The sequence below is a fragment of the Calonectris borealis genome, chromosome 7 (assembly GCF_964195595.1).
Source record: "Calonectris borealis chromosome 7, bCalBor7.hap1.2, whole genome shotgun sequence".
Lineage (NCBI taxonomy): Eukaryota > Metazoa > Chordata > Aves > Procellariiformes > Procellariidae > Calonectris > Calonectris borealis.
In genome coordinates, this window is record NC_134318.1 from 20107107 (window position 1) to 20130661 (window position 23555).

The window sequence follows — 23555 nt, forward strand, 5'->3', positions numbered from 1 at the left end:
CAAATGGCATACATACTGATGCCAGAGCACTATGGCAAAAGTTATCAACAGAAAAAAAAGCTATTGTGGGGTTATTCAAACAAATGTCTTTTTAGGGGATATTTTGATTCCTGCCAGTGTCTATGTCTCTCGTTTCCCATGATACACATACAGATCCAGCACATCTCAAAGAAAAAACCCTATCACAATCCATTGTAAATTATCATATTCATCATAGCAGTAAATTACAATAAAAATGCCTTCACTGAATATGCCTCTGAAAGGAGGAGACAGCACGAAATAAATTTCATTTACACTTACATTGTTATAATAATCAGCATTTTTTCTCAAGTAGAATAGCCAAATGCCATGTAAAACACTGTAGAATGCTATTTAAGCTTTGTTACACATTGCTGACATCAAGCTTATGTTTTGACAGACTCATGTTGAAACCAGATAATTCCGCCATCAAGCCCACTACACCACCACAGCATCTCTCTGCTTAGACAAGCATTTAGGCATTAAAAGAAAATAAATATAAAAATACCACAGCATTTTTTGAAACATACCAGAGGGGCTGGAGCTATAGAAAGTTCTCCTCCAGCAGACAGGTACATTACATTGGCTTCATTATCACATGCCATAACACATGACATTTCCTACTTGAAACTCAGCCTAAGACCAGAATACCTGGTCTTGATCAGAACTGTCATTAACATCCAAATCAACTATACTTGCCATTAACTTTGTAAACACAAAAGAGATGCTGAAGGTGGTGAATGTAATTTAACTGTGGGCTAACGAATCTAAGCCGTATTAGAAAAATTTATACTTAATGTGGTACAACTGAAGGGCATCACCACTGAGAAATTTCTATTATTTGCTACATGGAAGGGAATGGTTTAAAGGGAATGGTTTAAACCTTTATGGATTGTGAAATAATAACAGCCCATGCAAAGCTGACTGAGTAAAAGTTATCTTCTCTGAATAAAAGGTTGTATGGCAATACTGAAAGTGAGCAACCCAAAATTCAGCTGCATAGAAATAAGTCTTAGAGCTAGAAAAAAGCTTCATTGCTCCTCTACTCTCTACCTACAACAGGTAGCACAAGAGCTGAAGCTTTCAGGCACTGTAAATTCAAAAAGCGAAGACAAGGGATCATAATACATTAAGTATGGTGTAAAAATGGCCCCACATCTCTTTAATTAACATAGATAAGCATGAGCATCAGCAATGCCGTACCTATATGAAATGGCTAGGCAAGAAGTCTACGTAGATACTACTGAGAAAAGCTTTTTAAGCACACAAACTATATCCACAAAATAGAAAATCAAATATAGTTTCTAAAAAACAATCTGCTATTTTCCTTTGTACAGAAAAGAGACAAGCATTTTATTAAAGGAAGATCTGTTTGGGTTTTGGGAGCTACTTAACTGATCCATTCTAAGCTAAGACTCAAGTTACTACAGACTGGGAACCTAACTGCAGTCAATACTGCCATTTCATACACTTAGTAAACGAAAGTATTTAAGGAAAAAAAAAAAAAAAGAAAAACTGAAGCACAGAGGAACTTTCAAGAACACATTTATTACTTCACCACCAAGTGAATATTAGCATCAAATGACTGTTTCACCCACCTAATGCCTCCAACTGCAAACATTAAATGAATGCAGGTGTTGGACTGAAGAACAAATTGAGTAAAGCTAAACAACTGGCAGAAATAAGGATGGCTAACTGAAACAAGAGGAAACACACATGTGGGAAGCACCACAATTGTGGCAGTAATGTTCAAATACAGGCAGAAAGTTAAAATTCAGCTGTCTGTATGAACCAGCAGTATCAGTTGTCACAGAGTTAAGATTTCACAAGGTTAAGTGCAGCTTTTAATGAAGGAAAGCATTTTCTCCTTTTCCATTTTCTTCCCATTATGAAAGGACAAGTGCAAAATTCCTTACTCGCATACAGTAACATAGAGGTGCTAATTGGAGTCAAATGACAACTAAAATTCTCCTCAGTTTTTCTGCTCTCCTAAGTAACTCTTAGATTATCAGGAAAGCAGTTTTTTTTTTAATCAAAAACATTGACAATAAAAAGATCTTTGCCTTCCAGGGCTTCGTAAGGTATGAAAATTAATAGCTATATCCTGCAAGTTGCATTAAAAATGTTAAAATGTTTGTGTTCAATGTCAAAGAAACTGAATACCAGCAAATCCCATTGATTTCAGTTGGCACTAAAGACATTGATGATCTTAAAAAAAAAAAAAAAAAACCAAACACAAAAAAACCCACCCCTCCCCAAAACAAACAAAAAACTCCACAACATAAAAACCCCACAACCCAATACATGTTATATAATTCTTAGAGATGCCTACATAAATATAGCACTACCATCAGTTTATTAAAAGCCTCTGAAAATAAGACAAACAAGGTGCCCAAATATGGAGTTTGATCACTCAACTTTTTAAGATGCAATTCTAACACATAAGAGTTCTAAAATGCATGTCCTGACAGAAAGCATAGATTCATAGAAAGAAAGAAAAAAGAAAAAATGAAACACACACCCCCCCCCAAAACACAATTTAAGATTATTTTCATGTCAGGTTGTGTCCCATTCACAATTTCAGAGACAGAATGACAATGTTTAGTGTTATCATAACTCTCAACTTTTTCTGAAATAAGGGAAATGTCTGAGGAAGAGACATTTTCTAGCCCCAGTAGGAACCAAATAAAATCCCTCACAGTGAATTCTAATCAGACACCAGCAGCACAGCTAGCTGATCCACAGTGAAATGAATATGACAGACTAGAGAAGATATGATGCCAATGGTAGAAATTACTGCAAGAACATGAATTATATCTGGAGAAGCGAAAGAAACTGCATAGAGTTTGACAGTACATGTAATCTATCTTATATGATACAAAGTAGAGTAATTTTAAAGGATTAAAATACACCTTCAAAGTTTACCATCTTTGAGAAAGCTGGGGCAGCCTCTGTATTTTGCTTCTATCTGTGATTTACAGGGTCCTATTCTTTGCTAGTCTTTCTCCAATTTGTCTGCCGGATCTGATTACCAGATGGCTAAAATAAATGTATTGTGTTCATTCATGGTAACAGAAGTTGTCTTTAAGTGTTCTGTCACGGCTTCACTATCTTTTCCTTTGTACCTACTCCTCCCTCAGTGAATTGATTAGATTTCAGAGCTAAGTTTCATCTGAGAGCCATTCTGATGAATGCTGCATTGACAAGCATATTATCTATTCTAGGAAGCACATACAGATGACCACAGGATATCACAGACCTGTCCTAAAGCAACAACTGCCCCGTTCTGCCAAGAAAATAGATTGTTTGATAATCTCAGGACATGGATTTCCAGAATAAGTATCTGTCACTAACATACATCCTAATGCAATCCAAGAAATACATGACAGTCAGATAGAAAGAAGGAAATGAAAAGCAACACATGCACAGTGAAAAGCCAAGGAGGGTAACAAGACTAAAGTGAAGACAGACAACAGCAGACAAATTAATGACTCAGAGAGCTACCCCATACCTCAGGAGTGGTAATTGTTCACTATATGGTTTTGTTTAATCTGGTAAACTGCTACAAACCTGCAAATAAAGAAGCTAAATGAAAGAAAAGGGCATGAATGCACTGTAGCATGAGGGAACATGTACAGTTCTACACATTGTCTCCTTTCCTTAAGTAAAGTTACACATGCAATCTGTAATCTGAAGTGATAACACTGTCCTAGATATCTCTTAAATGAGCCCATCCTTGAGTGCTTTTGCTACATGTGAGAACCAGGATCTTTACCCAACAGATCTCCTCCTGCAATCAGAGGTTTGCCTAATCTGAATTCCATTTTGCAAATATCTAATACAATTTATTAGCACTTCAGTGTTATTTATTTATCCATTAACATATGCAAATCTTGGGTTTTATTTTCAGTTTAGTACAATACTTCTCTGTTGCTTAGCCAAAGCTTGGATGTCGTAGAACTGGCATCTGAAGAACAGCTTTTAATATATATATGAAAATAAGTGTAGTGAACCACCTAGTCAAAATCTAAAGTGATCAAACTGACTGAACACAGAAGAGTGGCTTTGGAAAGAAAGAAAGATGAAGGCTATATCTTAAAAAACCCAAACCTGTTTTTCACCTCATATAACGTTTCCTAGTTTTCCTGAAACATCTCCACTAATTTTAATTTTTCTATATTGTATATTGGAAGCTTCATTGGTAATTACATATAAGCATAGTAAAATTAAAAAAAAAAAACTTAGTGTAGTATAGCTTTTGGTAACATCTGTCATTCTTCTTTATTTAAACTATACTCTTAGCCTTAACAATATTTTTTTAGCCAGTAGCATGAATTCCTAAGCATGGCATTTGGAACAGACTGAGGTATAATTATTGGGAATAAAAAACTCAGAACACTTGAAAAACAGAAATAAAAAATGCGTAGACAAAGCACCTACATATTTTTTTAACCGCAGCACAAACATATGGTCATAGCAGTGGTATGTATTTTCTTTTTATACAGAGAAGGTTGTAAGTATTTTTTGACAGTTATAAAGGGGCAGTCTTGGCCATACACAAGAATCAATAACAACCATGTAAAGCCTACAGCAGTGCACGCTAACAGGCTGTAGGAGACATTAACACTAGCTAAAAGAAATAACTGTATTTTCAATGAACTTGTACCTCCTGGATAATCAATTTTTTACACTTCTTACCAGCTGTTCCCACATAGCTCAGGTAGTGGAATAGAAGCAGCTGTCATACAGAATCCATATATTACATGCATGTTATGAGTTTTTAATCTGTCATGGATGTTTTATGTTTGCTAATTTTGATCAGTCATATCAACTTGAGTGCAAGATGAAAACAAATTCACCACTTCTATTTAGGCAAGATGTAATCTACACAAATACACTAATCTGGCTTGATTCATTGTGGATGGTAAAAAAGAATACTAATTGTGAATCTACTAATGCCCCATCCTCAAAACCCCTTTATTCCAGAAGTAAGTTTTCATCATTAAAATCAGTTGCCCCACCGCCCACGTTCAAGAGATTTGTCACAATCATTGTTTCTGAAATATTGAGTTATAAGGTGCCGTAGTAATTACTATGGAATAAATAGCAATTAAGATTGTTCACACAAATAAGCTCAAACTGTTTGCAGTGAATAATTATGCTAATAGTGTTTTTCTACATAATTTGTGCATCCTTCACAACAATTTACTAGAAAATGTGAAATGTAAATTTGAGGCACTACTACAAAAGCTCTGAAAATATGTTCAGTTCTTATGATTTTTTCCTCACTAATTTAAGAAAGCACACAACTAAAACAGACTTCTGCATTGGTACATTTAAATTTGAAGAAATCAAACTATGCTGAAATTGAAGCAGTCATTTTCTTTCATCGTATTCCTATGAAATCATCCTAAACCATATGCAACAGACATGTTCATTGCTTAAACCTCACAATGTTGTAACACAAATTTTAGGAATCTGAAAGAAGCTGAACTTACTGCTATATAATAAACTTTGGCCTTTTCCACCAACTTCCAGTTCTTCTCCAAATCAAGATGCTTTTCCTTCTTATAGCAATTAGCAGCAGCGAGGTTAGCTACAAGAGACCTGAAAGTGATTAAAAAACAGGCATTTTTGTCACAAGGAACAAAATTTCTCAAAGATAATCAAAGATCCTAAGGAACATAAAAGCAATTAACAAAGAGCACAATAAAACACATTGTCGTGGTTTAACCACATATACTTTATTTGACCATTTCAAAATATTTAAATAATATATTTTAAATCATGTATTAAATACAATTTAAATTTAAACTATGTATTAAATAATCTATTTTAAATCCAGCTCCATAGTTTATGTAACCTATCACTATTATACTGTTCATGTGCTGTCATTTGCTTAGAATCAACCTTTGCTGCATTTTGTGATCAACTCCCTCTGTACGGCATATAGCATCTGCAGATTTTCATTAGAACTCTTCCAGTACCTAAAGGAAAATAGCTACTCCAGTTTATCTTCTGAAAACTATTTTCGCTCACTAGAACCAAAAAGTTGATGAAGATGTATGCCTTGCCTTTATCATTTTCCAATGAATAGTTATATTATTTAAAAAGGGGGTTGTTTGGGATTTTTTTCCCCCATTAGATTCATATTTTCCTTTAGCAAATGAAAAAGGGTCACGTTGCTACTTTTAGATGATGAACTGTTAAAAAAAACGTTGGCTTAGCTGTGTATTACTGGAAAACTACCAAAAACTCATTTGGACTTCATTCTTTCCTAACAAGTTATAACACAAGCCATGGGACACAATTTCCATCAGCAGGAACAAAAATACTTGTATCATATTTACTTTGTTACATGTGAGATACATTCTATTTTAAATCCTCCTTTTCAGCCATTCAATTCAGCCTTATGAAACACACAAAACCTACAGATGTACCTCTATGAAACACACAAAACCTACAGATGTACCCCTAGAAACTTTTAACCAGTCATAAAGAGATGGTTATGCACTAGCTCTCCACTCTGGCTACCATGACCAAATCCTTATGTGCAATTTTATTATAAGAACGTTTAATAACATCCAATATTTAGAGAAGGGGAGTTGGGGAAACAGACATTTCCATACTGGCATACAGAGTTTTAAATTTAATTTTCAAGATTTAATAGTCATAGGATGCACCTTTAACATTAACACATCACTGTTTTGTGATTTAAGTACATTAGCCAGATAAATAATGTGTAATTACACATACAACATATGGCAATTGAAAACTTTTGCCTTCTCCAACCTGCGTAAAATTGATGTCGTATGTATCATCCTTTTCAATATAAATGCTACTACAATCCAGAGACAATGGGTCAGAGTGAATTGCTAGTCTGCTTCTACCAAGTTATGCTTCTGCCTCCAGACTGAGTACCATGTACAGATATTAGGAGGTAAGTAAACTAGGAATTCTTGAAAATTTAGTCCCCCTCAAAACAGCATCTTTCCACTATCACCATTTCTCTTTGTCCTATTAAATAGAAAACAAAAAAAAACCCCAAAAGAATCTCTTACTAAGACAGCAACCAAGACTCCCTGTATATTTCCCAAAGCACTCAGCACTGACAATCCCCTATAAGTTAAACACATCAAGTATATAAAAATTAAAACAAAAAGTTAGACTAACTTTTTCTGAATATATCAAAATACATAGCACAGTTCTGTGTCATTTCATCCCAGGAAAATTCTTGGGGCTTATCTCTAATTCTAAAGCCTAAAGGCAAAGAGAACTAATGCAAATTTGGAAAATTAAAAAAATAATAATTTATAAACAAATAGACGAAGCCTCTGTAATAATACAAGCAACAGGGCAAGAAATTTCATTCTTGATGAATATTATCATTTCAATGACAAGAAATCCACAGGCAAACCAAGTAAATCCAAGAAGGACGTGCATAACTGGTAATTTTCTGTAAACCAAATTCAAAAAGCAAATTAAGTCTTTCAGTTTTGGCAAACCCTAAATATCCATCAAGGACCTAGCTGGAAAAATCTTGTGTGTCTGTGTATGTTACTAAGTGAAAAGCAATTATGTTCCAGAAAACTAAGCAAAGACTCTCTATATGTTTCCTTTCACTTACCACATGCCCCTGAAACTGTAAACCTAGCTCTCTGTGGCTGCATCCAACTGTAGAGATGCACTGCAGATGATGTGTAATAAAAGATTGTTACGCTGAAAACAAAGCACCAAGCTTTTCCAAATTAAAACTGTAAGTCTAACAGCACTAAGTTCAACATGTGGGACACAGAGAAGGTAGATGTTTTTTCAATGAAATATGGTAATTGGAGACAGCCAGAGTGCTTCAAATCAAACAGCTTAATGGAGACTCTGTGCATGTGGGTATTTCTGAGCAGAATGCACAAATCAAAGTCACAGATTATGATTGAGTGTAGGTACTACTTTAGAGTTTAATCATGTGTTAGGATTTTCTTGAAAAGCTCTGAGAAAACAAAGCATATTAGTATTGCTAAGCTAGAGAATTCAGAGTGGTAATCAGGAATTAGCTTAGAGCTTCTTCCTGCAAAAAGCTAGACAGATTTAGCACAAACAAGAAACATTCACATCAAGGCATCTGTAACATAAATATACACAGCCGCTTACTGGGAAAACCAGGAGTGCTATGAGCCAGCTTCTCCAAAAGAGACAAGAAAGCTGAATTACCTGAAGAAGGAAGTTAGCACATACCTCAGTTGGGACAAGAGATTAATCAATAGTGTTATCAATTGGGGCCAGCTTGAAGTGATTCTTACAAATATAGAAAATGCTGAAAACCAAGAAACAATCAGAGGGTAATTAAAGATTGAGAATAAACTTGCTCTCACTAGAAGAGGGGGGGGTTGCACAATAAAGCCTTTAGCAGCAACCATCAGCCATTTTTTTCTATCTCCCAAGGAGGGAAGTACTCCCTGCACACTCTCAAGCACGCTCTAAAACAACAATTGAGATGAAGCCACTGCCTCTAGTATTTGAGCAAACATTTGATATTAAGAGAGAAAAGTGTTTTATGTTAGCAAACCAAAAATACTGCTTAATAAGTTAAAGAAGTACTTGCAGACATTTTTATGAATAAATTTACCTAAACTTTTAAATTTCATTGAGATGCATGGCAAAAGATGCACATATTTTTTCTGAATTCATGATGTCTGTCTATTGACAGTCTTGACTTCAATTTCCCAACATGTCATCTAGGAAATGGTGATTGCTACAGGATGTAACTGAAGAGAGAGCATCACAGAGCAGAAACATCTTTATTGCTTGCCTTCTCTTTGAAAAACTGAATATGGATCCTGGAGATGAAGGGGGAAGTCTGTAGACATAATTAATGTCAAAACTCTAGATGAAGATGAATGAACTTCCTTCCTCCACTGAGTATGTACATTCATTCCTAAGTTTAAAACATTATGCATGACATTAAATTGGGAGGGACAGGTTGATAAGCTGCAGGACAGGGCTGTCTGTCACCCAGTGGATCTTCAAAAGCCTGGAGAATTGGGCTGACAGAAAACTTGAAGGCAAATGCAAAGTCATGCAACTAGGATGGAATAACTCCCATGCAACAATATAGGCTGAATGTTGACAGAATACAACACAGCTTTGCAGAAAAGGACCTGGAGGTGCTGGTGGACCAGGCTTGGAACACGAGTCAGCACTGCACCTGCATGGAGAAGGTTAATCACATTCTGGTCTATATGAGCAAGCATGCAGCCAGCAGGGCAAAGGAAGTTATACATTCAGACCTCATCTGGACTTCCATGCCCAGCTTTGAGCATTCTGTTACAAGGAAGACACTGACATAATGGAGTGAGTCCAGCAGTGGGACATTAAGATTATTAGGGGGCTGGAACACTTAACAAATGAAAGAAGGCTTGGCTGAGCCTTAAGAAGAGGTACTTAAGAGGAGACCTTCCTGCCATCTTCAAATATCTAATGAAAGGTTACAGAGGAGATGGAGCCAGACTATTCTTGGACACGAGAAGGAACAGACACAAGCTGGAAGAAGGAAAATTCCAACTGGGTATCATCAAAAGAATTTCTCCCATGAAGAGTGGTCAAACACTGGAACAGGTTGCGCAACCTCCATCCTTGGAGATATTCAAAACCCAGCTGGACATGGCCCTAAAAAACCTGATCTAACTTGGAAGTTGTCCCTGCATTCTGCAGGGGTTTGGAACAGATGTCAGCTCTAACTGAAATTTTTATATGTTTCACATATTATATGGAAAATTCTCCCTCCTCTGACTCTCAGTTCGGTTGCTGCCTATTACCTTTTCTAATTCTACCCAAAACATTCACCAACTTCTCAGGAAGTTTGGTGTGGATTTTAATTATCTGACTGCTATCTTACCTTAATAAATTCTACTAACTCCTGATACTGCTTTGAAAGGGAAAGAGCAGTTCCTCAGGATCAAGATAAATGCCTATCGTCTTCATTACCTATTTCTGAAATTCTTGTTTTTATTAATTTTATTACAATACCCAAAATAAATCACTCTATAAACAGGTTCTTATTTATGAAATGCTCTGAAACCATACAAAATACCACAGAGACTATTGTTCATAGCCTACAAATATAAGAAAAGTTGAATATACCATAGAGTTCTGAAGAAGTGATTTTTTTACACAGCAAAGACCATCTAAAAAAAGTAGCAAATGAAAACATGAAAGACAAAGTTCAGAAGAAATTGTTAACATGCAGACATATAGAATTACAGTTATTAACTTCTCAACAACTGCAACAATAAAAAAAAATTGCTTTTTTCTTCCTCTTGTATAAAATCAAATTAACCCTTTCAATCAGGCTATGTATGCTGACACCTATCCTCTTTAAACACATTATCACCTGAAGTATATTCCTCACTTGCCAGTCAAGTATATGCCTTACACGCCAATCAGCTTTCACGTAGGCTGCATAAACATACTTGTTAACCAACTTTTGTCTCCCACATATTTTCTCTCTCCAGAGCAACTGGAAGCTATAAAGTTCAGAAAGTAGTAGTATATTATTATCTCACACTTTTCTGCCATAATACAACTGCTGTTCTCTAAAAGTATGTTAATACCTCCCAGCCTCAAACTACAAGCCAGGCAGTCCTATGTTGTCTCAAAACAGTGCCAATACTTTCTTTATCGTTCAAATAACAATTTTTCAAGGCCAAATATTCCAAACAAATTAGGCTCCACGCACTATGCCAATTGCATTTATATCTTAGGAAAATATCAAAGGCCCCTGACCTGTTATCACTAGTGATGCAGGCAGCACAGGTTCCTGTTGGTTCTTCACTCTGCTCATAATAATGGGCATCCACATGAGCTTCCTCAGCCTTCTTCTTTAAGATCTCTCCAAATTTATCTTTGCCAATGCACCCAAAGAAAGTTGCAGCTTTGTAAGGGCTCTGAATCATCCACTGCAGATTGACAAGGAAAAAAACAAACAAACAAACAACAAAAACCCAAAAAGTTAGCATGACTGATATTATTTTTTGCCATTTTTTTCTCTCCACTTCCTGTATTTAATTCTGTGCCTACAGAGCACTGTGACATACAGAACACTTCTGTACCTGAAGTAAAAAACATCTGGTACATCAAGGGAGGGAAGGTCAGCAAAGAATAAAAAATTTACCCTTAGTGATCCCACTGAGTGTTTAATACCTAATGTAAAACTTAAATACACGTAGTTCACTATCAAATAAAGTAGATTGGTATCTTTTTACAAGGTATTTCAAAAGAAGTTCCCTTGCTTCGAGGAGATGCCCCTACACTTACATTTAATCAAGCATCATATATCTTAACATATATCTTTAAAGAAAATTTGTAGAAAAGAGAAGACAAAAGAAAAAAAACCACACACACCCCCCCCAAGAACCAGAGAAACAGCACATAAGGAAAACAATACATTTGAGAAACCTAAGAAGAAACGTTGTGCAACATTCACAATATATACAAAACCTAAATGGTACTGAAAATAACCATTTGTGTCTACCATTTAATTATATGCAAAAAAGGAAATGCTCCCCATTTACATTGTTAAACCATGCATGAAAATATCTGTCTCCAACTTTATTAAGAGCAGTTCTGTCACTTGAATTGTAAAGGAAGAGCGTAGCTGCACAGTGTTGCTAAGGTGCCAGGTTATTTCATAAAGCTCTTTTATTAATACAAAATATGTATCATTCAACTGTAAATGTAAGGCCGTTTTGTACTAAGTTAAAAAATAGCATTTAGCAGCAAAGTAAAATCAAGAGTGAACTAAAAAAATAAATGTGAAGAAAATCATAGGCCCTACTCTGCTGGTGGTGAGTCAATCAGCTAAAGTCATTATAATTCACTCTAATTAGAGTCAGAAAGCTTATCCACTCAATCTATAGTATGAATTAAAGGCTACATCAATTTACTGCTATACTAAAACCCTACTTATAATTGTTTCCTAATCAAGATTTAAATAAACTATAATGTCTCCATTACAAAGCAGCATTCCTGGTAGCTGTAGGTTGTAGAAAGGTCAAGTAACTGAGTCGCAAATACATGCTTAGTCACATCTTTATTACTTCCAGCTCCAGGGTAGAAAAAAAAAAAGAAAAAAAAAATCTTCGGTCATGTAAAAGTCTTCATTAATGACGCAAAGGTGGACAACAGTTGCAAGGCCTCTTTCCTGCAGCAATTTAATATATATAAAGTTTAAGGACAAAAAAGATTGTGTTGTCAGATGGTGGCAGCATTCAATCTCTCATTCATGAAATGCACACTACATATGCTTTGCTAATCTACTCCATATAACTCTAAATTAATATAAATTAAGAAAACGCCTAACGAGAATTATCTATGATATCCTTGTATTTTACATGCATTTGCACATACATAATACACATTTGCACAGTGTTCATTTAGGATGTCTTCGGGACAGTAATCTTTTATATTTGGAGGTATGTTTAAGTAGAACAGATTACTTAACAAGACTAATGTTGTCACCTACTGTAAGCAAATATGGAACCAATTTCCACACCAATAAGAACAGAAGTACCTGAAGCCTTTTGTCCCATGTTGAAGAGCATACCTTACCCTCACAAATAACAAGAATTAATAGAGATCACTATGAACAGCATTTATCAAAGCATCAAACCTCAACAATTCTTCAAAAAACATATGACTTCAAACTATACCTTAGGTTTACAACATTTTATCAAATGACATAACTTTTCCATCCTTTATATATAAAGTCTGACAACATTTGGAACAGTAGTAGGTAATATTTCACATACATCTCTGAAAAAAGAATTTCTGTTCAAGCATCACAGTTTTGGCTATTGGCAGCAGCTCAATTTGAATTCAGATGTGATACATGCCATATATAACTGTCACAATCTTACTTTAAGTGTAAGTAAAGTTATTCTTGAGAATCAGAAGTCGTGATCTAGGATTTCTTGAGATGAACCTCTGTATATTGTGCAGACCACTTCTTCCATACGTAGTGGTTCTGCTCATACTCATGATTATTTGAAACACAGGTATTATGGGGGGGGGGGATATTCCCACTATATAGATATTCTTTTCATTTGAACACCTGAGCTATGTTAAGCAACACTGAGAAAGATGGAAAAGTAGTTCAGCAGTGTTTCTGAAAAGATCCTCTCATCTCAGATCTCCAGTTACAAATACTCCCAGCTACTTGGAATTATCTCCACGTATTCCCACAATAATGGTGATGAGGTCTTGCTAGTTACAGAATTCCTCCAAACTATTCTTCCTTTACCTCAGCTAAAAGGCTACATATTAGTAAAGGCAAAAAACAGACATCACATTAAAAACTTGATGAAACTGAACTATAGAAATACCTCTGTGGTATACCATTGAAGTTGCACCTAGGGGCATGAGTTACAGCAGGCATTTTTTGCATATGTGTAAAAAAAAAAAAACCCGAAAGAGGCAAAATAACATTTTCATGGTAGACTCTGGAGCACTTTTGAATAACCTGATACGGAAAAAACAGGCTTCTATGGGCTACTTCACACACCGTTGTTATTAGCAACATTTTGGCTAAAACACTCTAAATGGGAATGAGGGTCAGTCATCACAGACATTTATCACCATGAAATAGTCATGCAGTATTTTATCTAATATCAACTGAAGGCCAATAACAAACTGCACACGTTAATGCCAGGTATATGGTTATGTAAGCTGCAAATTCATTTTATAGATTTATGCGGAATACAAGATTTAATTGAATGAAAAAGACTTTAGACAGAAACAGAAAATGACCCAGCTCAGCAGGCACTAGCATAATGAGTTAATTATCTAGGGTTTGGCTAGGCAGTGAGGCAGCTATTAACTAACTGTATTGACAGTCTGGTCAGGAGAGGTTGGCACCTGGCCACACCATGAATCCTCACCATCACCCAAGGGAATCTGAGGCTGTTAATGACCCAAAGACAGAAGTGTCAAAAGTAGGAACTTCTCATGAAGGAACAAAGACAGCCTCAGGAGGGGGATACCACAAAGGAAACTCAAAATCTAGAGCGGTTTATGACATCTAATGTGTTTCTCCATCTTAAAGTTTTCTTCTGGCAATGCAGCTTGGACGTCAGGTACACACAAAGACAGGCCCTGACGTTTTGAGTTGGGATAAGCATCCATGACAGAGGAAGGAGCATGGGAAATAGAACACCTTTCAAATGTTCTCTTGAGTTAAACGGATTGCATTCTCCTTACATTTTTGTTAGTATGCACCCTGGTAAACTAAAAGCAAATATTAAATTTTTTGTTTTAATTTATTTCTTGCCTTTAGCATAAATCTGTCTTAAAATTAGGCTGATTTCAAAATAAGTATCACCTAATATCAGATTACCCTATCCCTTACAGGCACATTATTCCTTACGATCAAGTACTGAAGCCAGCACTTCCAAAAGAGGCCAGCTCCCTGGCCGCTCAAGGATACACTAGAGAGTGACAGAACACTTCTCTCCGTATTTTCATGAGGCTAACTTGGGCTCACTGTAGTAGGAGTATCTGCTCAAGTATTTTTTCATGATCGGAGTTAACAGGGTGAACTCTTTGGCATGCTTTAGCTATCAGAGAAGTGTAAGAACCTTTGTGTTCCAGGGAGTGGGTGGCAATTGCAGAGAACAGCATTATCTTTTCTTGCAAGATGTTGAGATGCCAAGAAAACTTGGTAACAAGTAAAAGTTCTGAAGACTCAATTGTGACTTTGTGAGACTGCTTGGAATTAACTATGTCCCACTCTTTCACATCCTCAGACTCAAAGATGCGGTACACCTATCTCCCACTTTTGTCTGATTAGAAAACGGCTTTGGAAACAACCTTTTCTCTGAGTTACAGAAGCACTTCTAGAAGCACTTCTTCCACCACTAGAAGGGACTTGACTTTGATTGGCTACTCAATGCTGTCTTTTGAGAACTATATTCAAGATGAGATGACAGAGTTACCTGAATGGTCCCTTACACCCAAAAAATAAAAAAAATGCCCCTTCATACCAAATGAAAGAAAATCAGTGGTCTTAAAGAATTAAAGAAAGGGAGAGAACTGAGTTCTTTGATTTTATTTCCCAAGCTTACCCTATTTAGCTTGAGAATGCCATGCTTCTGCCACAGGGGCAGAGTCCAGTATCCCATATCACAACACCTGATCTGTATTCAAAGCTTTTCTTGACTGTTCCTGCAAAGTTCACTGTAGAGGAGAACGTCTACTTGAAAGGCAAAAAGCAGCAAAACTAAATACTTGATCTAATTTACCTCACTATCTCCAGTTGCAAAGATACTTCCCCTGCAAAAGGAGAGTTTGCTACTGCTGGGTCTCAGTACACTATCCTCTAAGACTTAAAAAGAAACATCATATTGTTTAAGCTTAAGACAGCTTTATAGCCCTCTGACTAAAACAAAGATCCTTCAGAAATTATTTCATTTTACTCTGACTCTATGCTTTGCTATAAGTGCCACTGTTAACTGGACAACATCGATAAGAACAAGAGGCTGACGAAGACACTCGCTATCAGTCCCACATTGTTCTCCATCAGAACTCCTCAGCTCCTGAATTCTTTTTTAAAGCTGCAGCCAGTAGTGCATTTCCACATGTCAGTCGTCTTAAACTAACAATGCCAAAGCATACGAAGCTTTGCTTAGACTGACATACCTTCTGCACATAGGAGTTTTCAGCTGTAGACTTGAATCCTAAATGCCTAGGAACTGACAACACAACAGGAAGCATTATGCCCTTTCACAGTGAAGGATCTTCAAAACTCATTAACACTGAATACAGACATCTGAAGTGCATCTGAAGTGCGTTACTTGAAGCTGGACTCTTCTCTGCATGATCTGTCAAATCTGATCTTATTTTAAATCGCAGCTCACAGAGATGAGGACTCCAAAGACCTAAAATTAGCTAAGACTTAACATGCTTGCTAAAATCTAAACTAAACAATGTTAGCAACTACTCATGAAGCATTCTTTTTAGTAAATCAGAACGGAAATGGCTTCTTTTTATACAGCGCTATTTGGAGTATCTCTTATTTTTATATTCTGAATTTTAGAATGAGTCCACACACTTTTCAGAAGGTTTCACCAGTCTGTTGTACCCCTAGGACATTTCCCATCACCAATTATACACACAGTTCATTAAAAAGCTCTTACAAACATTTTTAGGAATATTTTAGATGCTGAAAGAAAATAAATCACACCTCACTTTAGAAAATCAGATAAAATGAGAAAAAAGTGGGATTAAAAACTAAATCTGATATATAAATCTTAAAAACAGGAAAACCTGACAATATGCAAAACAATCCTAAAAAAAGACATCAGTGTTACTGTTCGAAGTGAGCTCACTTATTTCTTGCAAATGATGTGATACACCTCAAGCACAATTGGAATGCAATATTCTGTTACCATTACACATACTATATAATTTAAAATCCCTACCGTGGTAGGTTATCCCAGCCAGCAGCTAAGCCCCCACCCAGTTGCTCTCTCAATCCTCCCTCCTGGCGGGATGGGGGAGAGAATTGGAAGTGCAACAGTGAGGAAAAAAACCGCATGGGTCAAGATGAAATGATACAAAGGCAATCATTCACCACCTCCCACCAGCAGACCGATGCCCAGCCAGTGTCCGAGCAATGGCTACCTTGGAAAAAACTCCCCCTCCCTCCCCGCCCCCAACAGTTTTATTGCTGACTATAATCCATACGGCCTGGAATATCTCTTTGGTCAGTTGGGGTCAGCTGTTCTGGCTCTGTCCCCTCCCAACCTCTTTCCCATCCCACAGCCTACTTGCTGGGGCAGCAGAGTGAAAAAACAGAGAAGGCCTTGATGCTGTGCAAGCACTGCTCAGCAACAGCTAAAACATTGCTGTGTTAAATGACACTGTTTTGGTGACAAACCTAAAACAGCACCCTATGGGCTTTCTATGAAGAAAATCAACTCCATCCCAAGCAGACCCAGTATACCTACTCAAGAATCGTTTTTATGAGAATACTGCATCAAGACCCTGGAAAACAGATGAGATACTACAGTTTTGTTCCAACACCTTTTTTCCTTTTTCTTTTTTTTTCACTGATCAACAATTAAAGTTTGCAACAGCTACTATCACATAATGGCCATATAAGGAAAAAATGGAAAAGGAAAAAATAAGCTTATCTTTATAAAAGCAGGCTTGCAAAAAAGAGCCCCATGTCCTGTATAGTAATTCTTCCACCATTAGCCGAAGCTGCCAAATCTTGCATAAGGAAGCGATATTGTTAAAACACATGACAACACCCTCAAGCAACTTCCAATCAAATGAGATAAAAGTGATAATTTTTTTAAAGGAAAAGACTAACTAAAGCCTTGCACTGAGACCAATACCTACATCTTACCAGGATTTGGTTCAACATGTACTATCCAAATCTCTGCACAGGAATATCTATCAGTTTTAGTGTGGCACCACAAGTTGCATTTTGCCATAGCTTTTCAAATTACCGTGTCTATCAAAACATTGATCATCCAGTACTTCATTCAATTCTACATTTAAAAACACAAAGTTAACAAACTGCCCCTTAACAAAATCTATAATCCAAATAACTATTTTCAGTGCTGCTATTCTTTTGTATTCCATTTCCTATTCTTTCCCTCTTGCTCTTCATCTGCTTGTCCACTGTTTTATTTTTAGTCTAGATTGTAAGCTTTTTGCTGTACAAGGAAATACCAGCTTATTTTCTGTAATTAAGCATGTAGTAGCCACATTCCAAAGTTTCAATGTGGCCAAAAGCTAGCTCTCTATTTTATTCTACCCCCTAAATATTGGCCACTCTAGGCAACTAATTCCAATATTCCTTACTCCATCACCCTCTTATCCTGTATTTGTAATGCTACAGTTCTGCCTCAAATATCTGAGGTGTTGCAGCCTCTCTTCTGAAGTTCAATATACATTATCTGAGGCCAAAGGCAGAATGTCTCCTGCAAGACCTTACAAGGAACATAATTGAGACCACAGCTGGCCTTGCGTCCCTTCCCCGTTTGAAGCACAGAACCTGACACATCGACCACATCCTTGTTGTTTGACCTGATGTGTCACTCCCTTTCCCTTTCCACAACATTAATGTGGTCCCTTCTCAAAACCAGGTACAAGATGATACACCTACAAAACAGGGCTGGTCATGACAGTTCTTCATCACTCAGATGACAGTTATATGAAGGGTATCATAACGGTAAGAATTCCAGGTTTACTTGGGACTCTTCTGCAGTTGTTTCGGTGTATACAACTGTTTAATAAGAAATTTGCTAATATTACAAAGCTACATATAAGGTAAGGTTTAAGAGTACCTTTATCAGTAAAAGAACTCAAAGATACTAACTTCCTTGTTGAACACTGCGAGAGAAACATGGCAAAGTGGCAAATAACGTACAACAAAAAAAAGTCTTTTTACTCTGTGGCTAGAAGCTATGGTATTAACCTGTTAATGGAAGCATATTAACAACATGAAAATAGAACATCATACTTGGGTACAGTAAGACAGATTCACTGGGCAACTGTACACTTCTGTTAACCATGCCTAGCCTATTCTACCTGTAAAGAATTAGCACTCACTTCATAGACATATAGGGAAGACTGATAAACATTTTAAAAATGCCTTAAAATTCTCCAGTGTAAAATACTGTATATGTATTTTATATATTTAAGTACTAACCTATAAGTGAGGTTGATATTGTTGCAAAGTGATGTTTTAGGATATTTGGCATATGATTTTGCATATCTATAAGCTTAAAACAAATCTTCCTTTTCAAAATGCATGCATACGTCACTCTCACTCCCCTGCTAGATGATGTGCAGTCTCAATGAATACACCCACTCTCAGAATTGACAGCAAAAAATCCACCAGTGAAGAGACTTGATTCATTTTCTGGCAGCACTGAATTCATAAAGCACAAACTGTAAACAGCTGCCTATCAGCTTCTATCTGCAATAGTATCAAAAACAGATGGCAAAGGTCAAGTCAAAGTTTATTGACAATGATGAACTTTGACAGCCTCTATTAAATTACTTCTTCCTTTAAGGTGTATGTGATCAAAGCTGCAGCGAGATTTTCACTCAGTCACATAACAAGCTATTTGTTGAGATTGAAACATCTGGTCAATATCTCCTAACACTGCAATTTCATGCACAGTTAGCAACAGGGTGCATTTCTTCTGTTCTTCTTACAGGGTCCATAAGGGTGGCACATATGGCTGATCATTTCATTCAAAAAGGTTTCAATTCCAGGCATTACATACAATCGTCTCTATGCTTTATAGTATTTTAAGTCTACCAACCATCGTTTTCCATCATCACTGCTGTCTGCTCTACTCTTTGCTATAAAAGCCCACAAATATGACAGAGCACTTAAAGCTTAACAGCTTTTGACTACTGGAGTTAGAAAGCAGCTAAGGCAAGGAAGTTTTTAAAGTGGCAAGTCTTCATCTATCTGTTGTCAAGAATTCCCAGTGCATTAAACTATTTACCAAAGCTCTAGTAACACATTATAATTTTTGTTGTAATAGCAAACCCTTCATTTATGAGGCATTCCCGAGCAATTAGAGATCACCCTTTTTACGAATTTATAAATTATTATACATTTTACAAACATAACATACAACATACATTATATTTCAAGTGAATGTGTGATAATTACAAGAACCTGAAGAATCATAATCCTATTTCTCAATCTGAAATAGCAAGAAGACACAAACCTATCCCAAATGCTGAGAAATGCTTGCCTTTAAAATTATGCATCTGTGTTGCCACAGCAACAAGTAGTGGATAATGTGAAGTCTACTTCACCCTTCCATTTCTAAATCCCAATCTTTTTGGTCAAAAGAGAAAGGAAGGCTAGTTGCAAACATGCCTACAGAAAGTACATTTCAAAGAATCTTCAGTTACTATTAAGTAACTTCCATTTTTATTCAATTCACATGTGATTTCCACATCTCATTCCCACACTGGCTGACTCCAAGTAGTATCTGAACCTTAAAAGTTTACCTAGTAGTTGTAGGAAGACATTGACTCTAAAACTCCTCAATATAATTACGCATCATGCCCAGATGCTGCACCAAAGGCATAACAGAGGGGTGGGCAGGGAAGGGAGAAGATAGATAATCTCCATGTGGGAAAATCTACAAAATGCTTGAACAGCGATATCCCTCAAAGATGTCACTGAAGATGCCTGGGCTTTTCTGGAGAGAGCATTGACTTTTGGCACTATGGCATTTACTCAGCAGTACCCCATTGTTCTGAAGGAATAGGATATGTAAACTAGATGTGAAAAAAAAAAAATTAGAATTGCTTACGAGAAACTGATGGGTTTCATATAAATGTCAAGATATGGCTTACAGGTAAGAGAACATTTTTACAGGTTGTAAACATGAGCCTAAATAAGAGCCTGTCACACTATGTCACAAAGGCAGACAATCAAGTCAGGAAAGCAACTAATTAGCTGTCACTTAGCACTAACAGCATTGGTGTAGAAATTAAGCAGTTAGCCAGATTCTAACTGTTTTTTGATAGGAGTGCAAAGGAGGAAATGTTCCAGCAGCTCCAAACAAGTTCAGAAGTGATGGGATTAGCACTATTAAATTGCAATCTTTTTTCAAATAAACCCACAATAACCCCACCCAGTCGCAAAGAGTGTAAATTCAGCCTAAACTTTATTGCATAGGTACAGCAAGGCTTATAGGATTGTGGTGGAGCATTCCATCTAAGCTGATAAGAAGTTTGTTTCTCCCAGAGTTAATAGTTTCTCCAGAAGAAATTAGGAGAACAGAAGTTAAAAAAAAAAAAATAAATCTGATGTCCCTCCTCTAACTTCAAGGCTTTCTCTCACTAGACTAAGAGTCCTCTGAATGACTAAGACAAAACTTTGAAAAGGTGATATTACGTTTTGAGTTGACGCCATTAGGAATTAATATTTCAGGATTGGCCTCTCCTAAATGTTATCCCATATACTCCATCCACAATTCCACATGGAAATGCACCCCCTCCAACATTCAATATTCTTAAGGAATGATCCCTCTTCTAAGGAAGAAAAATGTGAACCAACTGAAAAATGACTGCCTTAGGACAGGCAAGTCTCAGAAAAGCCTCTGGATTCCTCATGTGTGACTTCCAACCACATTTAGTTGGAAATGCTCTATGTCTACCAAAGACAGTGAGCGGCACACAGCCCAGGCTGAGATTCCACGGGAATACTGGATCCACAGTGTGCATGTGAACAATGATTTGGAGGAGAACTCATACGTGTTCTCACAAAATAATAAAAGTAATTGCCATAGTATTCCCAATAGTACTCTCTTCCTCAAAATTATAAAGTTTTATGTTACTGAAACAAATCCATTATTATGTTTATTGCTATGCGTACAAACATTGGTGCCTTACCTTTAACAGTTCAGAAAGGAACAAGAAACTTCAGATAAGGTATATACTTTCACATTTCTAAATTACCTTTCAGCTTCTTATTCCAGTACCAACTAGATATAAAATCAATACAGAATATTAGCTGCACGAGAAGTACTTATTTCGTACTGTTTCTTGCTTACTGACATCAAGAAGTCTGGACAAACAGCTGTTGCTGTAACACTCCATTTGGGCAGTTCATCTGCAGAGGAAGTTCAACAGGTCTCGAAGTTGTCACTCCCTGTGCACGTACCCTGGAATCCCCCTGCTAACCTGCGGAAAGCCTGACGCAGTCAGAGCGCCCGGGACTGCCCGCGCAAACACCAGCCACCTGCGCCTGCATAGGCAGGAAGCAGGTGCGCCGTACCAGGCTCACTCTATGCGCACTGCACGGCTCCGGCTCCCTTCTCCTCTCCAGGACTTCTGGAATGGAAGTTTTGTAGCCCAGTGCAGAGAACTTCAAGCCCCTATGTCAGACGCTTTTGCTAACCACTTAGATGGTATGCTGTTCCTCCACAGTAATTAGTATTATCCACTCACGTAAATAATGTTATTTATTCTATTCACCAATAACTGAATGGCAACAAACTTATTTTTCCTATTTCTTAAGTATATAAATATTGTATTGTATTTGCTCCAGTTCACAAGAACCACTTTTCCCCTTGCCAGTTTCATCCATAATGCCTTTAGATTTGCTGAGGTGGGACACAGGCAATACCTTTGTCAAAATAATTTAAGGCGGCTTCTGTTTGCCATAAACTGTAAAGATACTTCATTCTGATTCCCAAGATATGAAACAAAATAGCAAAATACAATTATTTATTACAGCTTTTGTCTAGTGTTAAACTGATGCACTCCTTCCTTCATGGTATTTTTATATTTGATTGTAATAAATTTACCTTTTTGTTTTGTTTTTTTTTTTTAATTTTAACAAAATGGATGACAGAAGTCACATATAATTATGTGCAGCTGAAAGCAGTGCTTGGCACTACCTGAATTTTTTGGCACATAGCTCAAACACTCTAATAAGTCCAAATAATTTTCACAGAACAGATAATTTAGTCACCAACTCCTGTGTACTTCGGAAAAAGAACTGCAAATTGCTCTTAAATTTGTTTTTCCTGAATTCAATCATGGCTAAGACACTCGACACTTGACTCCCTTGATCTGCTTAGCCTCAGCGCTAACTCACAGACCTAATTTGGCAGCAGTGGAAGGTAAGGAAAATCTTACATTTATCAGAATGCTGGGTTTGAGTCAAAAAGAGAGTCAACTCTTTTACTATTGGCTTCAAAAATCGCAGGATTGGACCACAAGAAATATTTTTTCAAAATCTACAAAACTAACAGAAAGAAGAAATACATACATGAAAGGAAGAGATACTTTGCTGACAACTGTACAGACCTGATCCAGTTAATATTCTTTTGAGTGAGGTGTATTTTGAAGTTAACAATTTCCTTTTCCAGTTTCCTCTGAGAAGCTGGAAAGCCCAGACCCGACTGTGATCTCAATTAATCCAGTTTTACATTGATGTAAATTTATTCACTTCAATAGAGTCGTGCATCATTTATGCAGATTCAAATGAAATCAAATCCATACCTTGTATGACCCTGTATATATTATCTTTTCATTTGGTAATTTATTTTTTATTTTACCTAAAGGAGTATCTGCAAGTATATGTGTATAACTTTATTATTTCAATGTTTTAAAAAACTACTCAATATCATCTTCTACAATGCATATATTGACTACTATTACACTGTTATAGTTAAGATAGGAAGACCTATGGTCAGGGATTGACATCCAGTACAGGGATTGACATCCAGTGATACTTAAAGAGTACCACTTGAAGAGTTTAAAGTAAAATAAGGAGACAATGCCTCATCTGCATTATAGCATGTGCAACAATAAAATGCCAAATTTTGAAAAGTCAACAATTTATGAAACAGAATAAGGAGTATCGTGTGTTTCCTTTTTTTCCATAAACATGGCAAATCAAGAATAAATTATAACTGGAAAACTAGCGATTTGTTTTTAAAAATAATAAATAGAACTTCACTTTAAAAATATGTTTTCATTACAGCTAC

The 23555-nt window shown here is 36.5% G+C and overlaps 1 protein-coding gene across 3 annotated transcripts in view; it reads right to left on the reverse strand.

Annotated features, from left to right (window-relative positions):
* ADK (adenosine kinase) overlaps positions 1-23555 on the reverse strand; it is a 300617-nt gene that overhangs the window by 149923 nt on the left and 127139 nt on the right. For all 3 annotated transcript variants that reach the window (XM_075155352.1, XM_075155350.1, XM_075155351.1), the window contains 2 exons: positions 10798-10970; positions 5517-5625 (listed from right to left, as the gene is read on the reverse strand). In XM_075155352.1, the coding sequence (XP_075011453.1) occupies positions 5517-5625; positions 10798-10970 (282 nt within the window). The remainder of the gene's footprint in view (positions 1-5516; positions 5626-10797; positions 10971-23555) is intronic.